The 13,788-nt window shown below is 42.0% G+C and overlaps 1 protein-coding gene across 5 annotated transcripts in view; it reads left to right on the forward strand.

Moving 5' to 3' along the window:
- Positions 1-13,788, forward strand: part of LOC126249381 (exportin-6-B) — a 381,423-nt gene that overhangs the window by 198,061 nt on the left and 169,574 nt on the right. For all 5 annotated transcript variants that reach the window (XM_049951037.1, XM_049951050.1, XM_049951057.1 and 2 more), the window contains one exon: positions 8,253-8,437. In XM_049951037.1, the coding sequence (XP_049806994.1) occupies positions 8,253-8,437 (185 nt within the window). The remainder of the gene's footprint in view (positions 1-8,252; positions 8,438-13,788) is intronic.

Raw genomic sequence — 13,788 nt, forward strand, 5'->3', positions numbered from 1 at the left:
ATGTATATTTCTTTCTACTTTTAGTGTCTAGTTGGCTTGTTATGTGCACAAAATATATTGTGTCACTTGAGGACATTGGGCAAGTATAGCTCCTTTGTTTGTGTAACCCTAATATCAGTGTTAATATCCCCAAAGATTAAAATTTTATGTTGATTATATTTTTACGAGTGGGAGATTGTTCAGTCTAGTGCCTCTGTGAAGATGTCAATAGTGCTGTGAGGGATACAGTATATAGACACTACAATTAGTTTGGGATCTGACAGTAGCATAGCAGCTACCTTAAATACACTTTCAGTGCAGAAATTACTGATGTCAAGATTAAGGCATTTTGCCAAAGAGCTCATTGCTAAGGTATGCTGAAGTACCTCCGTAGTTGTTCAGACATCTACGAAATTTGATACTAAGCAATAGCCTGATGCCTCGTGAAAATATAGTTCATTCTCATTTAGCCAGTGTCCATTAATACATAGAACAATTTTTTCTTTCTCCTACTATAACATTAAGATCATCTACCTTATTTTTTAAACACCTGATGTTGATATGCAAAAATACCATAGAGGTATTACAAGATAGGTGGAGATCTGTCCTTTCTGAATGCAGTTCACTTAGCACTTTGTCAACACAGTTAGTCTCCGCACTTAAACTAAAAAAGAATTATGGTGAGGTTGTTGATTCCACCCTAACATTTTCTGTGTGTTTAATACATGAGACTTGTTTACTATTATACGAAGCACTTACTTGATTACTAGACGTAACCTAGTCCATTTAAAGGTGAACCATGGTGAGTGTGGAATCTGCACCCAATTCGATTTACATTGATCATATTAATGTTTTTGAAGTGTTTACATACATTTTTGAACTGTTGTTGGGAGGTTCCATTTGGGTCTCTTAGTTGGGCCACAGAGCATGCTCAGCAATGAAGTACTGTACATTCCCTAGTTAGACTTTGTTTTTGTTGATTCACATTTTCTGTTTGTTTCATTGTAGTCACTCAAATGGAGGCAGTCGTGCAATGAAAACTTTAGATAGCAAATGCTATGTATTCTGCTTTTCATGTTATGCTTTCATGATGGAACTAGGGTAGGTAGTAATGGGTGGGAACTTAGGACAATTTTATAGCAGGAATGGTAAGAACTTGAATGTAGTCAGTACTGCAACTGTGGTAGTTGTTATTGAAATATGTATTGTAGTCCATTAAGATAAATAGAAAAATAATTAAGTCTGCTATCAGATGAAGACCAGTTAGAGAGACTGTCAACATTCTTCAAACTATCTGTGTAGGGAATATTGGTAAAAGCTAAAGCTTGTGTTATTGTCGATCAGTATTGTTGATGGCTCAGAGAATGTCTGGTATCCAGAAAATCAAATATTTACATATGCTCCTCAAAGACATCAAGAATTAGTGACTGACATTCATATTATATCGATTATGTAATTTTGGGACCAAATAGGAATATATTGAGGTGACAAAAGTCTTGGGATAGCTACTGATATCATGTCAGAACTCTTTTTGCTCAATGTAGTGCAACAGCTTGACGTGACATGGCCTCAACAAGTGGTCAGAATGAGATTTTCACTCTGCAGCGGAGTGTGCGCTGATATGAAACTTCCTGGCAGATTAAAACTGTGTGCCCGACCGAGACTTGAACTCGGGACCTTTGCCTTTTGCGGGCAAGTGCTCGCGAAAGGCAAAGGTCCCGAGTTCGAGTCTTGGTCAGGTACACAGTTTTAATCTGCCAGGAAGTTTCAAGTGGTCAGAAGTTCTCTACAGAAATATTGAGCCATGCTACCCTTATAGCCACCCATAATTGCAAAAATGTTGCTGGTGCAGTATTTTGTATACCAACTGACCTCTCGATTATGTCGCGTAAATGTTCGATGGGTTTCATGTTTGGTAATCTGGTTGGCAAAATCATTTGCTCAAATTGTCCACAATGTTCTCCAAACCAATCACGAGCAATTACAGTCCAATGACATGGCACAATGTCATCCATAAAAATTCCATTGTTGCTTGGGAACATGAAGTCCATAAATGGCTGCAAATGGCTTCCATGCAGCTGAAAATAACCATTTCCAGTCAATGATTGGTGCAGTTTGACCAAAGAACCCTGTCCATTCCATATAAACATAGCCCACACCATTACAGTCACCACCAGCTTGCCCAGTGCCTTGTTGGCAACCTGGGTCCATGGCTCTGTGGGGTGCAAAGCACACTCTAACACAATTCCCCTCAGCTCTTACCAACTGAAACCAGAACTCGTCTGACCAGGTCATGGTTTTCCGGGCCAGGGTCCAACCAATAGGGTCAGAAGCCCAGGAGAGGTGCTGCAGGTGACGTTACACTGTTAGCAAAGGCACTCACGTTGGTAATCTGTTGCCATATTCCATTAACACCAAATTTCACCGCACCATTTTAACGCATATGTTTGTCGTGCATCCCACATTGATTTCTGTGGTTATTTCATGCAGTGTTGCTTGTCTGTTAACACTGACAATTCTACATCTACATTGATACTCTGCAAATCACATTTAAGTGCCTGGCAGAGGGTTCATCGAACCACCTTCACAATTCTCTATTATTCCAATCTCGTATAGCGCGCGGGAAGAATAAACACCTACATCTTTCCGTACGAGCTCAGATTTCCCTTATTTTATCTTGGTGATCGTTCCTCCCTATGTAAGTCAGTGTCAACAAAATATTTTCGCATTCAGAGGAGAAAGTTGGTGATTGGAATTTCGTGAGAAGATTCTGTCGCAATGAAAAACGCCTTTCTTTTAATGATGTCCATCCCAAATCCTGTATCATTTCTGTGACACTCTCTGCCATATTTCGCGATAATACAAAATGTGCTGCCTTTCTTTGAACTTTTTCGATATATTCAGTCAGTCCTTTCTGGTAAGAATCCCACACCGTGCAACAGTATTCTAAAAGTGGACAGACAGGCGTAGTGTAGGCAGTCTCCTTAGTAGGTCTGTTACGTTTTCTAAGTGTCCTGTCAATAAAACGCAGTCTTTGGTTAGCCTTCCCCACAACATTTTCTGTGTGTTCCTTCCGATTTAAATTGTTCATAATTGTAATACCTAGGTATTTAGTTGAATTTACGGCTTTTAGATTAGACTGATTTATCGTGTAACCGAAGTTTAACACGTTCCTTTTAGCACTCATGTGGATGACCTCACACTTTTCGTTATTTAAGGTCAACTGCCACTTTTTGCACCATTCTGATATTTCTTCTAATTCGGTTTGCAGTTTGTTTTGATCTTCTGATGACTTTATTCGTCGATAAACGACAGCGTCATCTGCAAAGAACCGAAGACAGCTACTCAGATTGTCTCCCAAATCGTTATATAGATAAGGAACAGCAAACGGCCTTTAACACTACCTTGGGGAATGCCAGAAATCACTTCTGTTTTACTCGATGACCTTCTGTCAATTACAACTAACTGTGACCTCTCTGACAGGAAACCACAGATCCAGTCACATAACTGAGACAATATTCCATAAGCATGCAATTTCAATATGAGCCGCTTGTGTGGTACAGTTTCAAAAACCTTGTGGAAATCCTGAAATAGGGAATCAATCTGAAATCCCTTGTCAATAGCACTTGGCACTTCATGTGAATAAAGAGCTAGTTGTGTTTCACAGTAACAATGTTTTCTAAACCCATGGTGACTGTGTGTCAATAGACCATTTTCTTCGAGGTAATTCATTATGTTCGAACACAATATATGTTCTAAAATCCTGCTGCATATCGATGTTAACGATATGGGCCTGTAATTTAGTGGCTTACTCCTACCACCTTTCTTGAATATTGGTGTGACCTGTGCAATTTTTCAGTCTTTGGGTATGGATCTTTCATCAAGCAAACAGTTGTATATGATTGTTAAGTATGGAGCTAATGCATCAGCATACTCCATAAGGAACCTAAATTGGTATACAGTCTGGACCAGAAGACTTGCTTTTATTAAGTGATTTAAGTTGCTTCATTACTCCGAGGATATTTACTTCTACGTTACTCATGTTGGCAGCTGTTTTCGATTCGAATTCTCGAATATTTACGTTGTCTCCTTTTGTGAAGGCATTCCGGAAGGCTGTGTTTAGTAACTCTGCTGTGGCAGCATTGTCTTCGATGGTATCCCCATTGCTATTGTGCAGAGAAGGCATTGATTGTTTCTTGCCGCTAACATACTTCACATACGACCAGAATAGCCTTGGATTTTCTGCCAGGTTTCGAGACAAAGTTTTGTTGTGGAAACTGTTATAAGCATCTCGCATTGAAGTCCGCGCTACATTTTGAGCTTCTGTAAAAGATCGCTAATCTTGGGGATTTTGCGTCTGTTTAAATTTGGCATGTTTGTGTCGTTGTTTCTGCAACAGTGTTCTAACCCATTTTGTGTACCAAGGAAGATCAGCTCCGTCGTTTGTTAATTTATTTGGTATAAATCTCTGAATTGCTGCCGATACTATTTCTTTGAATTTAAGCAACATCTGGTCTACATTTATATTATTAATTTGGAATGAGTGGAGATTGTCTCTTAGGAAGGCGTCAAGTGAATTTTCATCTGCTTTTTTGAATAGGTATATTTTTCGCTTATTTTTCGAGGATTTGGGGATTACAATATTCAATCTTGCTACGACAGCCCTGTGTTCACTAATCCCTGAATCGGTTTTGATGCTAGTTATTATCTCACTATTATTTGTTGCTAAGAGGTCAAGTGTGTTTTCGCAACCGTTTACTATTCGCATGGGCTCATGAACTAATTGCTCGAGATAATTTTCAGAGAATGCGTTTAGTACAACTTTGGATGATATTTTATGTGTACCTCCGGAATTAAACATGTATTTTCGCCAACATATCGAGGGTAAATTAAAGTCACCACCAACTATTATCATATGATGACCGCAACAAACACGCCTCTGCCAACCATGTTTAGCCTATCCTTTCGGAACACCATTAGGTTCTTCGCAAAAATTTCGGCTGAGCTTATATCCAGCTTTAGCCAGCTTTCAGTGCCTATAACGATTTGAGCATCAGTGCTTTCTATTAGCTCTTGGAACTCTGGTACTTTCACAACACAGCTATGACAGTTTACAACTGTTATACCAACGGTTCCTGTATCTATGTTTTTCCTGTGTTCAGCCTGCACCCTTTGTGACTGAAGCCCTTCTTGTGTTTTCCCGAGACCCTCGAACCTAAAAAACCGCGCAGTCCACGCCACACAGTCCTTGCTACCCGTGTAGCCACCTCCTGCTTATAGTGGACACATGACCTATTCAGCAGAACCCGAAACCCAACCACCCTTTGGCGCAAGTCGAGGAATCTGCAGCCTACATGGTCGCAGAACCGTCTGAGCCTCTGATTCAGACCCTTCACTCGGCTCTGTACCAGAGGTCCGCAATCGGTCCTGTTGACTATGCTGCAAATGCTCAGCTCTGCTTTCATCTTGCAAGCAAGACTGGCAGCCTTTACCACTTCTCTGAGCCACTCGATACCAGAGAGAATCTCTTGTGATCCAAAGTGACACACATCATTGGTACCAATGTGAGCAACCACCTACAGTTGGCTGCACCCTGTGCTCTTCATGGCATCCGGGAGGACCCTTTCCACATCTGGAATGACTCCACCCGGTATACACATGGAGTGCACATTGGATTTCTTACCCTTTTTGTCAACCAAGTCCCTAAGGGGCCCCATAACACGCCTAACATTGGAGCTCCCAACTACCAATAATCCCACCCTCTGCAATTGCCCGGATCTTGCAGGCTGAGTGGTTTCCTCTGAAACAGGACAGGCGACAGCATCTGGCTCAGCAACAGTGTCAGCCACAGACAGCACCTGTAAACTGTTTGTCAGACAAACTGAGGAGGCCTTATTGGTGGCCGCCTTAGAAGTCTTTCGCCACTTGCTTCGCCCCGGGGCGACCTCCCACTCGACCACAGGTGTGGGGTCAGCCTTAGTGTGAGCAGTAACTGGGTTGGCCACTGGTGAGGACCGATCAGAGGACACTGACATGCTGGACGTCCGTTGGATCCCCACAGCCGGTCCACAACAGTGGTGCCCATCCACTGCAGCCTCAAGCTGTGTAACCAAAGCCATCACAGCCTGAAGCTGAGAGTGAAGTGTCACCAATTCAGCTCGCATCCGCATGCAACAGTTGCAGTACCTGTCCATACTAAATACCGTGGAAAGCTGAACTATGCAGATAAACGGACTATCAGCACATGTTGCACAATTCTACTGTAGAACCTGCCGAAAACAAACGAACTGTGTCTAGTAATATGCAGATATTCAAAAACCTAACTACCGAAGCACTCAGGTGAAACTAAATAATTTGACCCTGATTTGGAACTTGTAATATGTAATATGTCACAAAATCGGTTTACTTTCTGATGCAAACGAAAATGCGAGAACTGTGGCTATTAGATGTTAAATTTTATATGCAGAAACTCAAGAAACTAAACTATTAAAGCGCACAGACAATATAATAAAATTCGCTCCTGGTTAGGAACTCGTAAATGACAAATGCGGTTACTTATCTGTTGCTGCGTCTGTCGCGGTCGGCTAGTGCTGCCTGACTGACTGACTAACGCCAACAAGCGGTCACACTAGTTTCCACGCAAACGCCACTGCTCTCAGTCGTTAAGTAAGGCCATCGACCACTTTGTTGTCCATGGTGAGAGGTAATGCCTGAATTTGGTATTGTCAGCACGCACTTGACACTATGGATCTTGGAATATTAAATTCCACAATGATTTCCGAAATGAAATGACCCATGCTTGTAGCTCCAGGTACCATTCTGCGTTCAAAGCAATAATCATGTCAGAAATTTTTTCACATGAATTACCTTAGTACAAATGACAGCTCCACCAATGCCCTGCCCTGCCCTTTCATACCTTATATATGTGATACTATCATCATATATGTATATGTTTGGGTATGTCAGTATTCCATGACTTTTGTCACCTGAGTGTGTGGGTTTCAGATGGACTATGAAACTGTATGGATTCAGTTGTGGGATGTTGGTATGATTAATGTTAATCATGGAATGTGATAATGGTGACAGATGATGAGGGGTTACATACTCAGATTCACATTTGCCGTGGTTAAATATTTTCATTATGAATATTGTCATTGTGGATTATAATGACAGGTTATATGACTGACAAGAGCAGTTGTTGAATTTGGGATATTGTTAGGGACCTCAGTCTACATAACATGAGAATGTATAAAAATTTATCTATACTCAGTTCACTCTGAATAAAAGGTCCTAAAACTGGCTTGTAATATGTTGTTTTTATTTAGAAAAATGGTATTGGTATAAATGGGCTTCCTGGATGGTAAGATGGAGTCCTTGAAAAACAGATTCATGACTGTATTCTTGGCAGAAATTGGTGTCTACGTTAGACTCAAATTGTGCTCTTGTAATGTGGAGTTGTATTTACAAGACAGAGGAGTGAAAGTTGTTGTGTAGTTTCTGTTGGAAGCTGTAATGTGATATAAACAGGAATGGCTCTAGTGAGATAACCAAATACAATAGAAGTCTTGGCAACTCTCTGTGATATTTGTCCTGGTGTTGCAAAAATATGATCAGTTTAGTGGTGGATAAAACTCAGCGAAACTTTAAAAGCAGTCTGTATTGGAAGTTAATGTAAAGTAGAAAAATTTTTTTTTTTAATCATCTGTGCGAATGATATTGGTTGAGAAATGGATGTTGAAATCATAAATACAGAAGAGGCTGAGGCTGATACAGACAGGGATTTCATCCAGAAATAAATAAGTATTGTCAAAGGGCGAGTGAGATACAAGAACAAGGTATTTGAATGATATTGTGGTTGTTGGACTACTGTAATTGTTTGTCTGTGAACTCCTACTTGTACTACCTGAAGGCTGCAAACATAAAATTCAGAATTTACAAGAGTTTCTGGCTAGAACTTGCACCCACTTAATTCTTCTTTCTGAATTATTGTGGATAAATTTTTCCTCGACAATAAAAATTCATGTCATATAACCAATCCCAAACTGAATTAAAGTGTACTGTGTGAGATAGATTTCTGTCATTAAACTATAACTTCCCTCTTATCATGCAGTATTGCTAGTGTGCTGAAATGTTTGTACATTACTTACTAACTGTATTGAAGGTTGTATTTGTACAGTGTGTTTACCAAAAATACTTTCTGTCAGAGTGTAAGCATATTTCATTATTGAGCTGTTGTATATTTGTGAATTATTTTTATGTTCTAAATTTAATAGGCTCTTTGCTGAGTTCAGTGCTTGGAAATGGAAGGAAGTTCCACAGCTGTTTGGACACAGATAGTGACACAATTTGTTGCCTGGCCTTACAGGCACTGACACATCTTCTTTCCTGGGTTCCTATTTCATCGTACATTACGCCAAATCTCGTAGCCTCACTTTTTCAACTAGCTAGCATTACACAGGTAAGTTTGCTGTTATACTTTTATTTTTCTTTACTCACCTCAATACAAAATACAATCATTGCAATAATTAGAGACCAAACTTGAAATATTAGAAACCCCTGGCATTTTAACATAGTACTTATGTTATAGGTAACTACAGGAGGTACAAGCCAGATGGCATTTTCTTGTACTACTTTATGTATATTTTGCGTAGGTAAATTGATTCTTTAAGCTGCATTAGATTCTCTGTTAAAAGAGATTTGAAATAACAATTTTTCTGGCAACATTACTTAACTTGGTGTGAAAAGTAAATTATTGTTAAAAGTAAGTACATGTAATGAAAACTGTCCTAGATAACTGAAGGAACAAAAGAGTGAAAAATATGCCATACACAACATAGCTTTAAGAAAATTAGTCTAAGGTGCAAGTAACTGTTAAATTCTTTCAGTTTTAAAAGTGTAATGTGTTAAGTATAGTTGCCCACAACCTGAAGATTGATTGGAACAACCAATTGCTTTACTAGCTGTTACAGATGGCATGACTTTGCCTTTCTGCACCTATTAACTGATTTAGCAACGGCACAATGAAAAGACTGTCAGAACGTTAGCTTTCAGCCAACAAGCCTATGTCAAAAGCAGACCGCACACGCACACACACACGCGACACACTCACGCGCATGACACAGTCTCTGGCAGGTGGAGCCGGATTGCGAGCAGCAGGGCATTGTGGGAGAAGCAGCCGTGTGGGGGAAGGAAGAGGCTGGGCTGGGGTGGTGAGGGGGAGGGATAGCTATGTAGGGGTTGGGGACACTAAAGTGCTGCTGGGAGCGTGCAGGACAAGATGTAGAGTGGAGCAGCTTGATGCATTTTGGAAGTCAGATGGAGGGTGTGGGGGAGGGGGGGGGGACTAGTGGAAAAGGAGAGAAGTAAAGAGACTGGGTGCATTGGAAGAATAGAGGGCTGTGTAGTGCTGGAATGGGAACATTGAAATGGCTGATGGGTAAGGACAATGACTAACAGAAGATTGAGACCAGGAGAGCTATGGGAACATAGGATATATTGCAGGGAGAGTTCCCACCTGTGAAATTCAGAAAAGCTGGTGTTAGTGGGAAGGATCCAGATGACACAGGCTTGAAGCAGTCATTGAAATGGGCATTGTGTTGGTGGCGTGTTCAGTAACAGGGTTGTCCACTTGTTTCTTGTCCACATTTTGTTGGTGGCCATTCATGTGGACAGGGAGCTTGTTGGTTGTCATGCCCATGTAGAATGCAGCACAGTGGTTGCAGCTTAGCTTGTAAATTGCATGAGTGGTTTCACAGGTAGCCCTGCCTTTGATGGGATAGGTGATTTTGTGACAGGAATGGAGTAAGTGGTGGTGGGAAGAGGTATGGGATGGGTCTTGCATCTACGTCTATTACAGGGACGTGCGCTGTGAGGCAAGGGGTTGGTAGCAGGGGTTGTGTAGGGATGGACGAGGACATTGTGTAGGTTCGGTGGGTGGCAGAATACCACTGTGAAAGAAGTGGGAAGTATAGTGGGTAGGACACTTCTCATTTCAGGGCAGGACGAGAGGTATTTGAAACCCTGGCGGAGAATATAATTCAGTTGCTCCAGTCGTGGGTGGTACTGAGTCAAGAGGGGGAATGCTCCTCTGTGGTCAGATGGTGGGGCTTTGAGAGATCTTGGATGACTGGAAAGACAAGGCCCAGAAGATTTGTTTTGTACAGTGTCGGGATGGTAATTACGATCTGTGAAAGCCTCAGTGAAACCCTCAGTATATTTCTAGAGGGACCACTTGTCAGAACAGATGCAATGGCCACAGGTGGCTAGGCTGTATGGAAGGGACTTCTTGGTATGGAATGGGTAGCAACTGTCGAAGTGGAGGTGTTGCTGGTGGATGGTGGTTTGATATGGACAGAGAGGGACTGATATAGCCATCATTGAGGTGGAGGTCAGCATCGAGGAAAGTGGTTCGATGGGTAGGATAGGACAAGGTGAAGTGAACGGAGGAGAAGTTGTGGGGCTCTTGAGGAATGTGGACAGGGTGTCCTCACCCTCCATCCAGATCACGAAGGTGGCATCAATGACTCCGAATCATATGAGGGGTTTGCGATTCTGGATGTTTGGGAAGGGTTGCTCTAGATGCCCTGTGAATAGGTTGACATAGGATGGTACCATGTGTGTGCCCATAGCTGTACCCCAGATTTTTTTGAAGGTAATGCCTTAAAAGGAGAAGTAATCGTGGGTGAGGATATAGTTGGTCATGATGACTAGCAAGGAGGTTGTTTGTTGGGAACCCGTCGGATGTTGGGAAAGGTAGTGCTCAATAGTGGTAAGGAAATGGGCTTAGGGATGTTTGTGTAAAGGGAGGCGGTATCAATAGTGAAGAGCAGGGCACCATTTGGTAAAGGAACAGAAACTGTGGAGAGTCGGTGCAGGAAATGGTTGGTATCTTTTATATGGGAGGGTAAGTTGTGTTTAATAGGCGAAGGTGTTGGTCTATGAGGACAGAGATTCTGTCAGTGGGAGCACAGTAACCGGCCACGATGGGGTGTCCTGGGTGGTTGAGTTTATGAACTTTAGGAAGCATGTAGAAGGTAGGAGTGTGGTGAATGGTAGGGGTGGGAAGAGAGATAGACTCTTGGGAGAGGTTCTGGGATGGGCCTAAGGATTTGAGGAGAGACTGGAAATCCTGCTGTATTTCTGGAATGGGGTTGCTGTGGCAGGGTTTGTAGATGGATGAATATGACAGCTGGCAGAGTCCTGCCAGGTAATCCTTGTGGTTCAAACAACAGTGGTGGAGCCTTTGTCAGCAGGTAGGATTATAATATCGGGATCAGTTTTTAGGTGATGGATTGTGGATCTTTCTGTGGATGTAAGGTTAGTTTTTCATGTTGAGGGTGCACGTAAGGTTCACTACTACTATTGCACCTGCTCCTCCTCCTCCTCCTCTTCCTCCTCCTCCTGCTGCTGCTGATAATAGTAATGATAACAAAAGAGAAAACAGGGGTGGGGGGGGGGGGGGGGAGGGCAGGACAGTGGTGGGGTTCACTACTACTATTGCACCTGCTGCTACAGCTGCTGCTGCTGCTGCTAAAATAATAATAATAATAATAGTGACAGTAGCAAATACGAAACACACACAACAGAAAAAAATCACAGCACCAATAAAGAGTTGTTTGTTATAAATGAAAGTTGGTAGATGTGTTTCTGCATCAGAAATATGATGTGTCTTCAAATTTTGCACCACACGCATAAGAGTGGTACTAGTAGTGCAACTATGAGGATGCAAATCAGGTTTGCTTTAAACGCATATTGTAACGATCGTGAACCATTATTTACCTTTGAGATTGGACATGGTGAGTTAATGTTAGTCAAGAATGTCTTTAATACGACAAAGAAGACATTATCAACATCTCACTGTCTTTGAACAAGGTCGTGTAATAAGGCTATGAGAAAGTGGATGTTCCTTCTGCAGTATTGCTGAAAAGCTTGGCAGGAATGTAGCCACTGTAAGTGATGGCTGGTAGAGGTTGTCAGGAGAATGTTCAGTCGCAAGAAGACAGGGCTCCATCTGCCACATGGCACTACCGAAAGGGAAGGACATTGTGTCCGACGTCTGGCTCTGGCACGTCATACTGCACCTGCTGTAGCAATTTGAGCAGCACCACAGTGGCACAACGAACTGTTACAAATTGGTTACTTCAAGGACAGCTCCGAATGAGATACCCTATAGGGTTCATTCCACTGGCTCCAACCGACTGCCATTTGCAACTTCATTGGCGTCAAGCAAGAGCTTATTGGAGGGTAGTGTGGAGACCTGTTGTGTTTTCTGATGAAAACTGAAACTGCTTAAGGTGCCACTGATGGCTGTGTGTTGTTTAAGAGGAGACCAGTTGAGTGCCTCCAACCAGCCTGTCTGCATGCAAGGCACACTGGACCTACCTCTGGAGTTATGGTCTGGGGTGTGATTTCGTACGACATAAGGAGTACTCTCATGGCTATCCCATGCACTTTGACTGCAAATTTGTGATACGATCTGTTGTGCTGCTATTCACGAACAGCATTCCAAAATGTGTCTTCCAGCAAGATAACGCTTTCCCACATACCACTGTTGTAACCCAACATGCTCTAGAGAGTGTTGACATATTGTCTTGACCTGCTCAATCAAGAGATCTGTCTCCACTTGAGCACATAAGGAAAATTACCGGATTACAACTCGAGTGTCATTCACAAACAGCACTAGTCGTTCCTGTATTGACTGACCAAGTCCAACAGGCATGGAATACCATCCCACAAACTAACATCCGACACATGTAAAACATAATTCATGTATATTTGCTTGCTTGTATTCAACATTCTGGCAGTTACACAGGTTATTAATGTATCAGCATATCACATTTGCAGTGGCTTATCTCACCCTCACATCAACATGTGATCTTGCAATGTTAATCACTTACATATGTCACCTAGACAAATGTATTCTCAAAATTTCGTTACTCTGCTTTAATTAGTTTTGCTGTTATGATAGTTTTCCTTTAGTGTATTTATGGGAATAAAATAGTTAGAGTGAGTTCTGAGGGAGAGAGATTGAGATAGACTGTACCAGCTAAGGTCCAGGAAATGAGAGAGGCCTGGTGGGAAAGAAGGGTAGGCCTACATAGTTTTAATGGGATAAAGCGTGTGTACAGAGAAGGTGAAGACATTACTGTATTGTTTTTTTTAATAAATATATCATTAGCTGTCTTTTGAAACTGGAGATTTTAGTTAGCGCTCTGATATGGTGAGGGGGATAATTCAACATTTGGGTCTCTTGCTACTGAAAAGGACGTGGAGAAATCTGCTGGGTTTGTAGTAGGATTGAAAGATTTTTACTCTGATAGGAATAAGTGTTTCTGCTGTGGTGGTCCGAGAAGGATGTTAAGATTGAGCAGAGGTGTGAGAGACTGCATACAGTGGTAAAACAATAAAGGAGATAGTAAATGTAAACAGCACTCGCAGATAAGACCTTACGCCTGTTCTGACTGGCTGACTGCTGCCTACAAGGCAGTATTTGGGGGCAATCTATAGTTGTGCGATGTGATAAGTAGGCCAATCCCTCCGGCCTTTATTGCCATTCAATGAATCCTGATGGTATCGCTTCTTCTTTATTCAAGCAGTTCTCATTTGACCTCGCAAGGCCGAGAGGACTGCATTCCAGGCACCCCTACCTCAGAAAAAAAGTCTGAAGTACTGGGAATGGAACCCAGGTCTTTCCGCACTGATGGCAGAAACACTAGGCAATCAAGAGAAGACAGTATGTGTAGAAAACTTTGCAGTAGTGTGCATGTGGCCAGGATAGTTGGGCATGTGATGATGAGATCAATCAAAAAT

The sequence above is a fragment of the Schistocerca nitens genome, chromosome 1 (assembly GCF_023898315.1).
Source record: "Schistocerca nitens isolate TAMUIC-IGC-003100 chromosome 1, iqSchNite1.1, whole genome shotgun sequence".
Taxonomy (NCBI): Eukaryota; Metazoa; Arthropoda; class Insecta; order Orthoptera; family Acrididae; genus Schistocerca; species Schistocerca nitens.